Here is a 13,341-nt window from a genome sequence, read left to right on the forward strand (position 1 = left end):
GTTCAAATCCTAAAGGCTAGGAACTGTGTAATATTTATCTTTGCCCTCCTCCCTGTGTCAAACACAGTGCCTGGTATAAAGTGAATGCTCAAATAAAAATATATCAAAATGAGTTAAATGTTTTTGGATAACAACAGACAGTTGCTGCATGTGTTTTTTTAGGTAAATATTTGAGTTTCTTAGGGGTATAATATTTGAGAAAAATGGAGGGCAACTTAGGTTTTTAAATTCTAAACTCCAGTCTGTCTGATGGTAAATTCAGATATATTTTCTTGTAAACTCTTGTTTTTAATGAAATATACATATCTAATTGTGACAGCATTTTAATTTTTTTAAGGTTGGGTATTAGAGGAAACATTACTTAGGACTCTGTCATCATGGTTTTTAAAAGATGAGTGCTGGATATGTAAGACAACATGTTAAAATGAATTTTTAATGAAATTTTACTATACCATAGCTTTTACCATCATTTTATATGTATCCTTAATTGTAGTTCCCTAGTTTTGCACACATAACTGGCCAGAAGAGTTTGACAAGCACAGAGATCATGAGAATTCAAAGAAAGACAGACTTTCTCAAGTAAGTATCACATTTTCTTTACTATTTCTTAAATCCTACTGAGACATTGTCAAAACAATTTAAGGATGAGACATAAGAAAGGTGTTTGAGGGATCCCTGGGTGGTGCAGCGGTTTAGTGCCTGTGTTTGGCCCAGGGCACGATCCTGGAGACCCGGGATTGAATCCCACGTCGGGCTCCCGGTGCATGGAGCCTGCTTCTCCCTCTGCCTGTATCTCTGCCTCTCTCTCTCTCTCTCTGATGTGACTATCATAAATAAATAAAAATTAAAAAAAAAAAAGAAAGGTGTTTGCTCATCCAACTGGTTTTCATTACATTTTTTACAAATTTTTAAAGTATATTGACATACAATAAAACCACTTATTTAAAAAATACAGTCAACCCCTATGTATATCACAGCATTATGTATAATAGCCAAGACATGGAGGCAACCTAAGTGTCCATTGATAGACGAATGGATAGGGAAGATGTGGTATATTTGTACAATAGAACATTATACACAGCCATAAAAAGGATGAAGCCATGCCATTTGTGACAACATGGATAAACCCAGAAGGTATTATGCTAAATGAAATAAATCAGACTGAAAGACAAATACCATATGATTTCACTGATAAGTGGAATCTAAAAAACAAAACAAATGAATAAACAAACAGAAGGAGCAGACTTGTGGATACAGTGAACAAACTGATGGTTGCCAGAGGAGAGGGGTTTGGAGGCGGGGGGAATGCAGGAAGAAGAGTGGGAGATACAGGCTTCCAGTTATGGAATGAATAAGCCAAGGAATGAAAGCATAGGGAATCCAGTCAGTACTAATAACATTGTATGTTAACAGATGATAGAGATACTTGTAGTGAGCGTAGCATAACATATAAGGAAGTCGAAACACTATGTTGTACAACTGAAACTAATCTAACATTGTGTGTCAAGTAAAAACATTTATTTAAATTCTTCATTTTGGGGCAGCCCTGGTGGCGCAATGGTTTGGCACAGCCTGCAGCCTGGGGTGTGATCCTGGAGACCGGGATCGAGTCCCACATCGGGCTCCCTGTGTGGAGCCTACTTCTCCCTCTGTCTTGTGTCTCTGCCCCCCTCTCTCTCTGTGTCTCTAAATAAATAAATAAAATCTTAAAAAAAAATAAATTCTTCATTTTGCAGAAAAGTACAATTGACCTATGCATGTAACCTTGAAACTATCACCATAACCAAGAAAATGAACAAGTCCATCACCTCCAAAAGTTTCCTGCATTGTACCCTTTTGAAATCCCTCCCTTGTGCTCCTCCCTATCCCAATGTGACTATTGATCTGCTTCTTGTCACTATAGCTTAGTTTGCATTTGATTCCACACATAAATGGAATAATTCAGTATGTGCTCTTTTTTTGCCAGGCTTCTTTCATTTTCCTGATTATTTTGAGATTCATCCATGTTGCTGTATGTATCAAATGTTTATTTCTTTTTATTGCTGAGTAGTATCTTGTATGATACATCACAATCTGTTTATTTAGTCATCTTTTGATGGACATCTAGGTTGTTTCCAGTTTTGGGCCATTACAGATAAAGCTAGGAACGTTTGTATATAAGTCATAATATGCACATATAGTTTCATTTTCCTTAAGTACATACCTGAAGTGAAATGCCTAGGTCATATGATAGGTGTATGTTTAACTTTTTAAGAAATTGCTAAACTGTTTTCCAAAGAAGGTGCACCATTTTATATTCCCAGCAGCAGTGTATGAGAATCCCACTTTCTCTATATCTTCACCAATGCTTTAATTTTTATGCTTGTCCATTCTTGTGAGATGATGCTTGTGGATTTCATTTGCATTTCCCTAGTGACTAATGATTTTGAGCATCTTTAAAAGTGCTTTTTTGCCATCCCTATACCTTCTTCAGAAAAGTGCCTGATCAGACATTTTGCCCTTTTTAAAAATTGAGTGCAGTATCTCCTAAATACAGAGTTGAACATGTTCTTTTTTAATATATATTTTGCAAATATTTTCCCCAGACTTGGCTTGTTATTTGCTTAGAAAGTTTATTATTTTTTTGAAGAGGTAAAGTTTTTAAATTTTGATGAAAAATAAATAAATAAATTTTGATGAAATCCAATTTAAAGTTTTGAGTATCTTTTATACTTAGTGTTTTTTTTTTTTTTTTTTTACGTATTTAATAAGTCTTTCCCAAACCCAAGACATATCCCACTCACAAGATTTTCTTCTGTGTTTTCTTCTGGAAGTTTTATCTTTTATATTTAGGTCTATGATCCATATTTAATTATGGTGTGAGGTTATTCCAGCACCACTTTTTGAAAAGATTGTCCTTTCCTGATTGATTACTTTTGGGATTTTATGGATCTGTTTCTTGACTCTGTATTCTGATCCACTGATGTGTCTATGTTTATTTACTACCACACTGCCTTGATTACCATAGCTTTATAATAAGTCTTGAAACTAGGTAATATCAAATCTCCAACTTTTTTCTTTTTTTTACAAAAATATCTTGGCTATTCTTGGTACTTTGCATTTTCAAATTAAGTTTATTTTATTTTAAAGATTTCTTTATTTATTCATGAGAGACATAGAGAGAGAGGCAGAGACACAAGCAGAGGGAGAAGCAGACTCTCTGCCGAGACCCCCCGATATGGAACTCGATCCCGGATCCCAGGATAACCCCTGAGCTGAAGACAGATGCTCAACCGCTGAACCACCCAGGCGTCCCTCAATTTAAGTTTCAAAATCAGCTTCTTAACAGCTGCAAAATGTCTGCCAGAGTGTTGATTTGGATTGCATTTAATTTATAGATTAAATTAAGAAAAGTTGATGTTAGTAACAATTTTGAGTCTTTACAGTCCAGAAAAATGGAGTATCTCCTCGTTTGTATAGATCTTCCTTAATTTTTCCAGCAGTGTTGTGTGGTTTTCGGTGCTCAGGTTTTATACACCTTTGTCAAATTGATTTCAAAGTATTTCATATTTTTTTCATGCCGTTGTAAATGGCATTGCTTTTAAAGTGTAAATTTCTGATTATTTATTGCTGGAATATATAATGGATTTTTGTGTAGTGTTCTTATATCCTGGAACTTTACTAGGCTCACTCATTCTTTTGGCTTTTTTGGTAGTCTGTAGAATTATATATATAGGTGGTTAGGTCACCTACAAATATATATTTTTTAAGTTTATTTATTTAACCCCTACACCCAACATGGGGCTTACACTCACAACCCTGAGATCAAAAGTTGAATGCTCTTTTGACTGAGCTAGCCCTGCACCCCTCTCCTGTAAATAAAGGCAATTATTTTACTTCTTCATTTTCTATATGGACCTACCTTCCTTCTTTTCTTCCTTCCCTCCCCCCTTCCTTCCTGTATAAACTGATTTATTTAAAAGTTATGAAAAAGCACAATAAGATAGAGATTTTCCTTAGAATTACTAATGCTTTGTTAAAGATCAGGTAAGATTAGAGGGTAAGAAATGGTATTGAGTGGAAAGTGCACTGACTAGTTCTAAAGCTTTAGATGCCTTAGTTATTACATACTGGGGAATAGTAGGTGGGGGATCAGTAATTTATCTACAGGGAAGTCCTACACAACTTAGATCCATCCAGACCTCCCCAATGTCATTCTTCTCTACTCCTCAGGACCCTAAAGCCAACTGGATGGAAATATTACCTATTCATATATTCTTCCCTCCCCTAAGGTGCTGTGCAAGCCATATATTCTTCCTTCTCTGCAGCTAGAACATATATACAGATCTCTTTTCTTTTTTTTTTTTCTTGACTTACTGACTTGGCCAGAACATCCAGTAAATTTAGAATAGAAGTGATGACAATGGACATTCTTGCCTTTTTCATGAACCTAGGGAGAAAACATTCCATTTCTCAACATTAAATATGATGTTGGCTGTAGATTTTTAAAAAGATTTTATTTATTTATTCATGAGAGACACACAGAGAGAGAGAGAGAGAGAGGCAGAGACACAGGCAGAGGCAGAAGCAGGCTCCTTGCAGGGAGCCTGACGTGGGACTCGATCCCAGATCTCCAGGATCACACTCTGGGTGGAAGGTGGTGCTAAATCTCTGAGCCACCTGGGCTGCTCTGGCTCTAGATTTTTTGTTGACCTTTCAGATTAAGGAAATTTTCTCCTATTCCGACCTTGCTGACAGGTTTTGTTTTTGGTTTTTTTTTTAAATCAGGACTAGATGTTGGATTTTGTCTATAGTATTTTCTTTGCCTATTAAAGTGATCATATGATTTTTCTTTTTTTGTTCATGTGGTAAATTACAAAGGTTGATTTTCAAATTTTATTTTATTTTAAATATTTTGTTTATTTATTTGAGAGAGAGGGACAGAGAGAGCATGAGCTGGGTGAGGGGCAAAGGGAGAGCGAGAGGGAGAGGGACAAGCAGGCTCCCTGCTGAGCATGGAGCCAGATGCAGGGCTCAATTCCAGGACCCTGAGATCATGACCTGAGCTGAAGTTAGACATTTAAGTGACTGAGCCACCCAGGCACCTCTGATTTTCAAGTTTTAAATCAACCATGCATTCCTGAGACAAATCTCACCTGAAGTATTATCTATTTTACATAATGTTTAATTTGATTTGCTAAATTATAAAGAACTTTTTGCATATATATGCATGAGGGATATTGGTTTGTAGTTTTCACACCTTATAATTTCTTTGTCTGATTTTAGTATCAGGGTAATTTTGGGTTCACAAAATGAGATGGCAAGTATTCTCTCTCCTTTAATTTTCTGTGTTTGTCTAGAATTTGTATTATTTTTTCCTTAGGTGTTTGGTAGGGTACACCACTGAAGGTACTGGGGTCCAGAGTTTTCTTTTAAGGAAGATTTTAAACTACATATTGGGGCAGCCCGGGTGGCTCAGCGGTTTAGCGCCGCCTTCAGTCCAGGGCCTGATCCTGGAGACCCAGGGCCGAGTCCCATGTCGGGCTCCCTGCGTGGAGCCTGCTTCTCCCTCTGCCTGTCTCTGTCTCTCATGAACAAATAAATAAAATCTTAAAAAAAAAATAAAAATAAACTACATATTAAATTTGTTTAATAGAAGTCTGTTTAGCTTTATCTATTTCTTTTTTAGTGAACCTTTAGTCTCATTTGCTCTTCTCTTTCTTTTTTTTTAAGACTTATTTATTTGAGAGATAGAGTAAGAGAGCAGGAGCCAGGGGCAGAGGGAGAGAGAATCTGAAGCAGACTCCTCACTGAGGGTGGAGCTGGACACGGGGCTCAACCTCATGACCCTGAGATCAGGACCTGAACTGAAACCAATACACCCCTGCTCTTCTTTTTCTAATTTCTTTAATGTGGAAGATAAAGTCATTCAGGGATCCCTGGGTGGCGCAGTGGTTTAGCGCCTGCCTTTGGCCCAGGGCGCGATCCTGGAGACCCGGGATCGAGTCCCACGTCAGGCTCCCGGTGCATGGAGCCTGCTTCTCCCTCTGCCTGTGTCTCTGCCTCTCTCTCTCTCTCTCTCTGTGACTATCATAAATAAATAAAAAAATTAGCCTTAACATAAATAAATTAAAAAAAAAAAGATAAAGTCATTCATTTGAAGCTTTTCTTCTTTGTAATATAGACATTTAGAACTCTGCATTTCCCCCTCTGCATTAGCCCCTATCTTTGCCATGTTGTGTTTTCATTTCATTTCAGTTTTATTTTTTTATTTTTTTAAGTTGATTCCATGCCCAATGTGAGGCTTGAACTCATGACCCTGAGATCAAGAGCTGAATGCTCTACTGACTGAGCCAGCCAGGTGCCCCTGTTTTGTTTTCATTTTAATTCAGAGTAAACTCTAACTATCCTTGTTTCTTTTTTGATCCTTGGGTTATTTGAAAGTATTAAATTTCCACACATTTGGGGATTTTCGTTATATCCTTTGGTATTTATTTCAAATTTAATTCCTTTTTTGATCAGAGTACGTATGTATTGTATGATTTGATTGGTGAATGTTCCATGTACACTTGAAAAGAATGTGCATTTTGCTAGAGTGAGTATTCTGTAAATGTCAATTAGGTTAAGTTGGTTGATGGTACTGTTTATACTCTATCTTTATTGATTTTTCAGTCTATTGCTTGATCAGTCATTGAGAAATCTATGACTATAATAATGAATTTGTCAACTTATCGTTACTTTCTATCGGATTTTGCTTCATGTACTTTTAAGCTATATTATTATGTATAAACCTTTTGAATTCTTATGTCCTCTTGCTGAGTTGACCTCTTTATCGTTATGCAATAACCTTCTTTAACCCTGGTGATCCTCTTTGCTCAGGGTCTATTTTGTCTGTTATTAACATAGCCACCCTGCTTTCTTCTGATTAGTATTTGCATGGTCTAGCTTTTTTCATCCTTTTACTTTTAATGTATATGTTTTTCAGTTGTTTTTTTTTTTAAGCAACATCTAGTTGGGCTTCATTTTTAAAAAAACTTGACAATTTCTGCATTTTAATTGGGGTGTTAAGAGTATATTTATTCTGATTATTGATATGTTTGAATTTAAATCAACCACCATGCTATTTGTTTTCTATTCATCTTATCTGTTCTTTATTGCCTTTTCTTTTTTTCTGCCATCTTTTGGATTAATTGGGTATGTTTCATGATTCCATTTTATTTTATATTCTTTGTTAGCTTGTTAGCTATAGCTTTGTTTTTAGTGGCTGCTTTAGGGTTTCTAATACATATTTTTAACTCACCACAGCCTATCCTCAAGTAGGATATGCCACATTGTATATTGCATAAGAACCTTATGATAGTATACTTCCAGGCACCGAGTAACAGTAGCCTTTTTGCTATTGTGGTCATTCATTTTACTTCTACAAATACTATGAACCCCACAATACATTATTACTTTTATATTTATTATACATATACATTATTTACTTTTATTTGATATAATCAATTACTTTTGAGGCCCTTTTATTGTGATAAAATATACATGAATAAAACTTAAAATTTTAATGCTTTTTTAAGTATACAATTCACTAGCATTCACAGTGTTGTGCAACCATCACCACCATCCATTTTCAGAACTTTTTTGTCATTCCAAACAAATGACAAAAGTCATTTGAGTTCCCCTCAAGCAATAACTCCTTTACTCAGTCCTTCCAGCCCCTGGTAACCTCTGTCCTCCTTTCTGTTTCTATGAATTTGCCTTTTCTAGTTACCTTACATAAGTAGAATCAGACAATATTTATCCTTTTGTGTCAGACTTACTTCACTTAGGATAATATTTTCAAAGTTCATCATGTTGTAGTATGTGCCAGAATTTCATTCCATTATGTATATACCACAATTTGTCCACTCATCTTGTTTCCTTGAGTTGTTACCACCTTTTACTATTGTGATTAATGCTGCTATGAACATCAGTGTACAAGTATCTGAGTCCCTGATTTCAATTCTTTTGGGTATTTACCTGGGACTGGAATTCCAATTTTGTAGTAATTCTGTGTCCCAACTTTTTTTTTTTAATTTTTATTTTTATTTATTTATGATAGTCACACAGAGAGAGAGAGAGAGGCAGAGACATAGGCAGAGGGAGAAGCAGGCTCCATGCACCGGGAGCCCGATGTGGGATTCGATCCCGGGTCTCCAGGATCGCGCCCTGGGCCAAAGGCAGGCGCTAAACCGCTGCGCCACCCAGGGATCCCCATGTGTCCCAACTTTTTGAGGAACTACCAAACTGTTTCCCAAGGAGCTGCATCATTTTACTTCCCACCAGAAGTGCACAGGGTGTCAATTTCTCCACCAATACTTGTTATTTTCTATTTTTCTCATAGCTATCCTAATAGATATAAAGTGGAATTTCATCGTGGTTTTGATTTGTATTTTCCTAATGACAAGTGATGTTGAACATTTTTTTCATGTGTTTCTTGGCCATTTGTATATCTTCTTTGGTTAAGGAGTAGTCTTCCAGCATGTCAGGCAAGATTTGTTGCTTACACTGAGCTCACAGGTCAGGAAGGAAGTCAGAAAATTGCGGTTAATGTAAGCTTCACTGGAATTTGGGAGGCTCATCCTCACACATGCCAAATCCAACGTGATAGGATGAGTCAGAAGTGGGATCAAGGCTGCTGATAAACTTCTTAGATTTTCACCTGACTTCTTAATGTGAACCCATCAGAACATGGCCAATCAGGAATCTATTTTGTTGTAGGTGTGCCCAGTGCCTGGCCCCTCGTCCATCTGACCCCTTTGCTCGCTTCTGTCAAGAATGTGGCTCTCCTGTCCCACCCATATTTGGCTGTCGTCTCCCACCCCCAGAAGGAGCTCAGGTGAGCAGCAAAATCCATAAAAACTTCTTTCATTGGTTTATCTAATCTTCAGTAGGAGCAGTAGCATAGTGCCTGGCACACATGATCCATAATCATAAATACTTGTTGAAAAAATTACTGGCAGATTAATCTCTTACTGTCCAGTGTCTTACTTAAGAAATGAAACTAAGTTGCCTTAGTTTCCATTTAGGAATGGAAAACCTTGTTTGCAATGCTATTTCTTTTGGTGGCCTTGCAAAAACATAGGCTGAGAAGGATACTAAAACCTTTTGTTTCACTGATGTGTGCATGGATAAATATATATTTCTTACATGATATTTAGTTTATAACCTGGGTATGGTAACATTTCTATTCCAGAAATAAATAGAAGTACTAATAATAAGTCTGTATATACATAAGATATATAATTTTGTCCAAAGATGCTGTTTGTATAACCTATAGATTGATCAGTTAAAAATTTTTGGCTGTTTAGTGTAGATAATAATTGGTATTATCCTACCAGTGAGTTTATAGTTAGAAAAGATACTCAGCTAAAAATCAAAACCTTCACCAAAATGTGTTATCTTTTATGCACTTGAAATTTGCGGGTTTTTTTGGAGTAGGATTTACAAAATGACATAAAAGGATCTGTGATGAGCAGCTGGGGTGGCTCAGCGGTTTAGCGCCACCTTTCTGCCCAGGGCGTGATCCTGGAGACCTGGGATCGAGTCCCACCTCGGGCTCCCTGCATGGAAGCCTGCTTCTCCCTCTGCCTGTGTCTCTGCCTCTCTCTCTCTGTCTCTCATGAATAAATAAATAAAATCTTTAAAAAAATAAAAAGATAGTTATTAAGAAAAAGCCACTAATTTTGGTGAATTTAAGTCTAGGGCTCTAGAATCAAGTTAAATCTTCAAGTAAAGGGTCAGAATCTAAATGGATATTTTTAAAATAATTTGTTCTATTTTATTGCTCAAGACTGTTGAAGCTAATTTACTATATCACAGTTTGAACTTCATGAAGAAGATGCTACAGAAAATAAAATATGAACCATCAATTTGGGCAAATTTATTTTTTACTTGCCTGAAAACAGATTTTCAAAGTTTTTATTTATTATTTTAGAGAGAGAAAGAGAGCATGAGCTTGGAGTAGGGAGAGGGAGATAGAGAATCCCAAGCCAACTCTGTGCTAATAAGCACAGAGCCCAATGCAGAACTCGATCCTATACCCCTGAGTCAAACCAAGAGTTGGATGCTCAACCAACTGTGCCACCCAGCACCTCCAAAAACAGATTTTCAGAACTTTCTTTGTTTCTTCAGGAAGAAAGTTATCAGAGCTTATAAATATTTCAAATGACAAATTTTAAAACATCTATATTGCCCCCCAAATAATATTTAATATGCTATAATATATAAACAGCTTTGTAATTTAGACTCTTTATTGGCTGCTTATTGTGTCCTGCTCTCAACTGGGTTCCTGGGATTCAAAGGGGTGGAGCCTACTCATAGGCTCCTAGATCCAAGACACTCAGAGTCTCATCAGACAGATGCAGAGGTGCACCTTACAAATCCAAATCCACCCTTCATCAAATCCACCCTTGATTGCCTTGCCTTGGGTACTGGGCAACAGGTACTGGAGCTGGACCCATCAAACATTTCTCCTGTGCCGGCTAGCTAGGTGTTAATTTTTTTCATAGAGGAACATTGCTCCTACAGGGACACTGCAGGCTTGGCTTTTCTTTCTGGTTCTGGTGTGTTTTCCTCTCTTTTTGCTCTGACGGTGCTCAGCTAACCTGCAAGAACCAGTTGTGCTGAGCCCCATTGCATTTTGGTGGCATCCCATGAACAGCTTCCTGGTGTATTTCACTGGCACCCCAGCCAGCTTCCAGATGGTCCTCAGGCATCCCAGTGGGCAGTTGGCCAGCAAATTTCAGCAGCATACCTGCACGTGGCTTCTAGTGTATTCTATCAGCTCCCTGGAGGGAGATTTTCAAACAGGTTTTATTGTACCCAGTTTTTTGCTTTTTTTTCTTTAAGATTTTATTTATTTATTTATCACACACACACACACACACACACACACACACACACACACAGAGCCAGAGACACAGGCAGAGGGAGAAGCAGGCTCCATGCAGGGAGCCAGACGTGGGACTCCAGGATCACGCCCTGGGCTGAAGGTGGCGCTAAACCGCTGAGCCACCTGGGCTCCCCCCGTTTTTTGCTTTTTGTTTGCCACTTTGGGTCTGGGTCACCTCAGTTGAATTTCTCTGCCATCCAATGGGCACTAGCCATACTCCCATTTCCTCACATTTATCTTTTCTGTTATATATATATATCTCATCTGTATATGTTATAAACTGAAAATACAATGTTATATGTCATTTAAAGATGAGAAAAAATGGTTATGTACCCATTTATATTTACTCACATATTTATCAAATCTGGGCTCTCATTTCTTCATTTCTTTCCCATGAACTCAGGTTATATCTACATCACTTATTTTCAGCCTGGCAGACTTCATTACTAAAGGCACATCTGCTAGCCATTTCTCTCTGTCTTTGTTTACCTGAGAATATTTATTTTGCATTCTCTTTCGAAGGACAGTTTTACTAGATGTAGATTTCTTGCTTGACAGTTGTCTTTAAAGATTTACTTATTTGGGCACCTGGGTGGCTCAGTCAGTTGGGTATGTACCTTTGGCTCGTGTCATGATCCCAGTTCTTGGGGTCAAGTCCCACATTGGGCTCCCTCTGGGGAGTCTGCTTCTCCCTCTCCTACTCCACCTGCTCGTGCCCTTTCTCTATCAAATAAATAAATAAAACATATTTTTAAAAATATACATATTTATTTTAGAGAACAGAAGGAGGGGCAGAGGGAGCAGGAGGAGGGTTGAACATTCAAGCTTTAGACTGTTTTCAAATCTGCCTCAGTGTTTACTTTTATGCTGAACTCCTTGCACCAGCCAGAGATGTGTGGTTAGTGCCCCCTCTGGTTTATACTATACATATGCATATCCTCCAGTCAACTAAAGGTGTGTGGGAAGCTTATCAAGCCCCCTATATTTGACTTACCTCCTGGAACTCCCTGTTAAATCCTTGGCTGGTTGCCTCCAACAGGATGAGGATTTCAGGCTACCGGAGCCACCGGCCCTCCCTGTTTGCTTGCCATTGAGATTGTCATCTTAACAGTGTTCCAAATCAAGTGAGCCCTGCCCCGCAGCAGCTATGAAGCTGCTGGTTTCACAGCTTGTCCTGCCCCAGAGAAGCTACCACACTGACAGAGCTAGAGGATGGGAACAGCCACAAGCAGGAACCACATAGAGTTGTAGTCGTCGTCGTCGTTGTCGTCGTTGTCGTCTTCTTCTTTTTCTTCTTCTTTTAGATTTTACTTATTTAAGAAAGAGAGAGACTGTGCAAGAGAGCGCAGTAGGGTGAGGGGCAGAGGGAGAAGCAAGGAGCCCTATGTGGGGCTCAGTGCCAGGACCTCTCATCATGAGTCCCACTGAGCCAAAGGCAGACACTTAACCTGAGCCACCCAAGCACCCGACTTGTAGTGTTCTTGTATGAAATTCACCACTTTTCAGTTTGTTGTGCACCTTTGGTGACTTTCAGAATCTGGAATAGTTGTTGAATCTGAAATGACAGTTTTATCCAACTTTATAATTGCTTTGTGGAGAGAGGATTTGTGGGCTTCCTGACTCCATTGTACTGTGAGATATTTTTTCTTTTTTTCTTATACCTCTATTTTCCACAATTAACACGTTTTTATTCACAATAGAAAAAAATAAGAATAAAGATAATTACTTTGAGACATTTTTTACAAAAGCAAATTAAATCAAAGATCTACTTATACCTCAGTTTTTGCCTCCAAAGACAAACGTCTTTCTTTGTGCAGATGGGCTTATGTGCAGAGTGTGGAAGCATGGTGCCCACGAACACTCCCATCTGTGTGGTGTGTGAGGCCTCCCTTACCTTGCAGCTGCAGCCACAGGCCAGCCTCCGCTTGAAGGTAATGAAATGTGATTCAGTAAAAATATGAATAAAATGTATAGAAACTCATATGTAAGCTGGTGGAGTTGGTGAACAATTGATAAGCTAGTATCAGTGAATACTAAAATCCACCCTAATTTTTGGAAAGGTATGCTGCCCAAGAGTTTTACTGCCAAAGGATCTATAATTGTTAAGAGAGATACACAGACACATGTTTCCTGAATGGATTTGGAGGGCAAAATGCATACAGCTAACTTAGATTTTTTTTTTACCTTATATATTTAAACTTGAACATTGCAATTAGTATTGCAGTTAAGAACTTTTAATCTTGTCCTTAAAGTTGCTTTATGCTGTTATTTGCCTTTGATTGTGGGAATCTGTTATGTAGAAAAGAATGATTACAGCTAGTCCCGTGGATGAAATATTTAAGTATCCAAAAAAAGGAAGAAAAAGAAAAAGTTAAGTATCATCATCATATACATGCAAAAAACTTTGCTAGACAATGTCATACCACAAA

The 13,341-nt window shown here is 37.8% G+C and overlaps 1 protein-coding gene across 38 annotated transcripts in view; it reads left to right on the plus strand.

Annotated features, from left to right (window-relative positions):
* The window catches only part of DZANK1 (double zinc ribbon and ankyrin repeat domains 1), a 110,796-nt gene that overhangs the window by 26,146 nt on the left and 71,309 nt on the right, over positions 1–13,341 (plus strand). For 34 of the 38 annotated variants that reach the window (XM_072799888.1, XM_072799894.1, XM_072799899.1 and 31 more), the window contains 3 exons: positions 494–579; positions 8,740–8,857; positions 12,730–12,843. In XM_072799888.1, the coding sequence (XP_072655989.1) occupies positions 494–579; positions 8,740–8,857; positions 12,730–12,843 (318 nt within the window). The remainder of the gene's footprint in view (positions 1–493; positions 580–8,739; positions 8,858–12,729; positions 12,844–13,341) is intronic. The other 4 variants (XM_072799904.1, XM_072799912.1, XM_072799916.1 and 1 more) reach the window with 2 other exon arrangements.

Source organism: Canis lupus, chromosome 26 (assembly GCF_048164855.1).
Source record: "Canis lupus baileyi chromosome 26, mCanLup2.hap1, whole genome shotgun sequence".
Taxonomy (NCBI): Eukaryota; Metazoa; Chordata; class Mammalia; order Carnivora; family Canidae; genus Canis; species Canis lupus.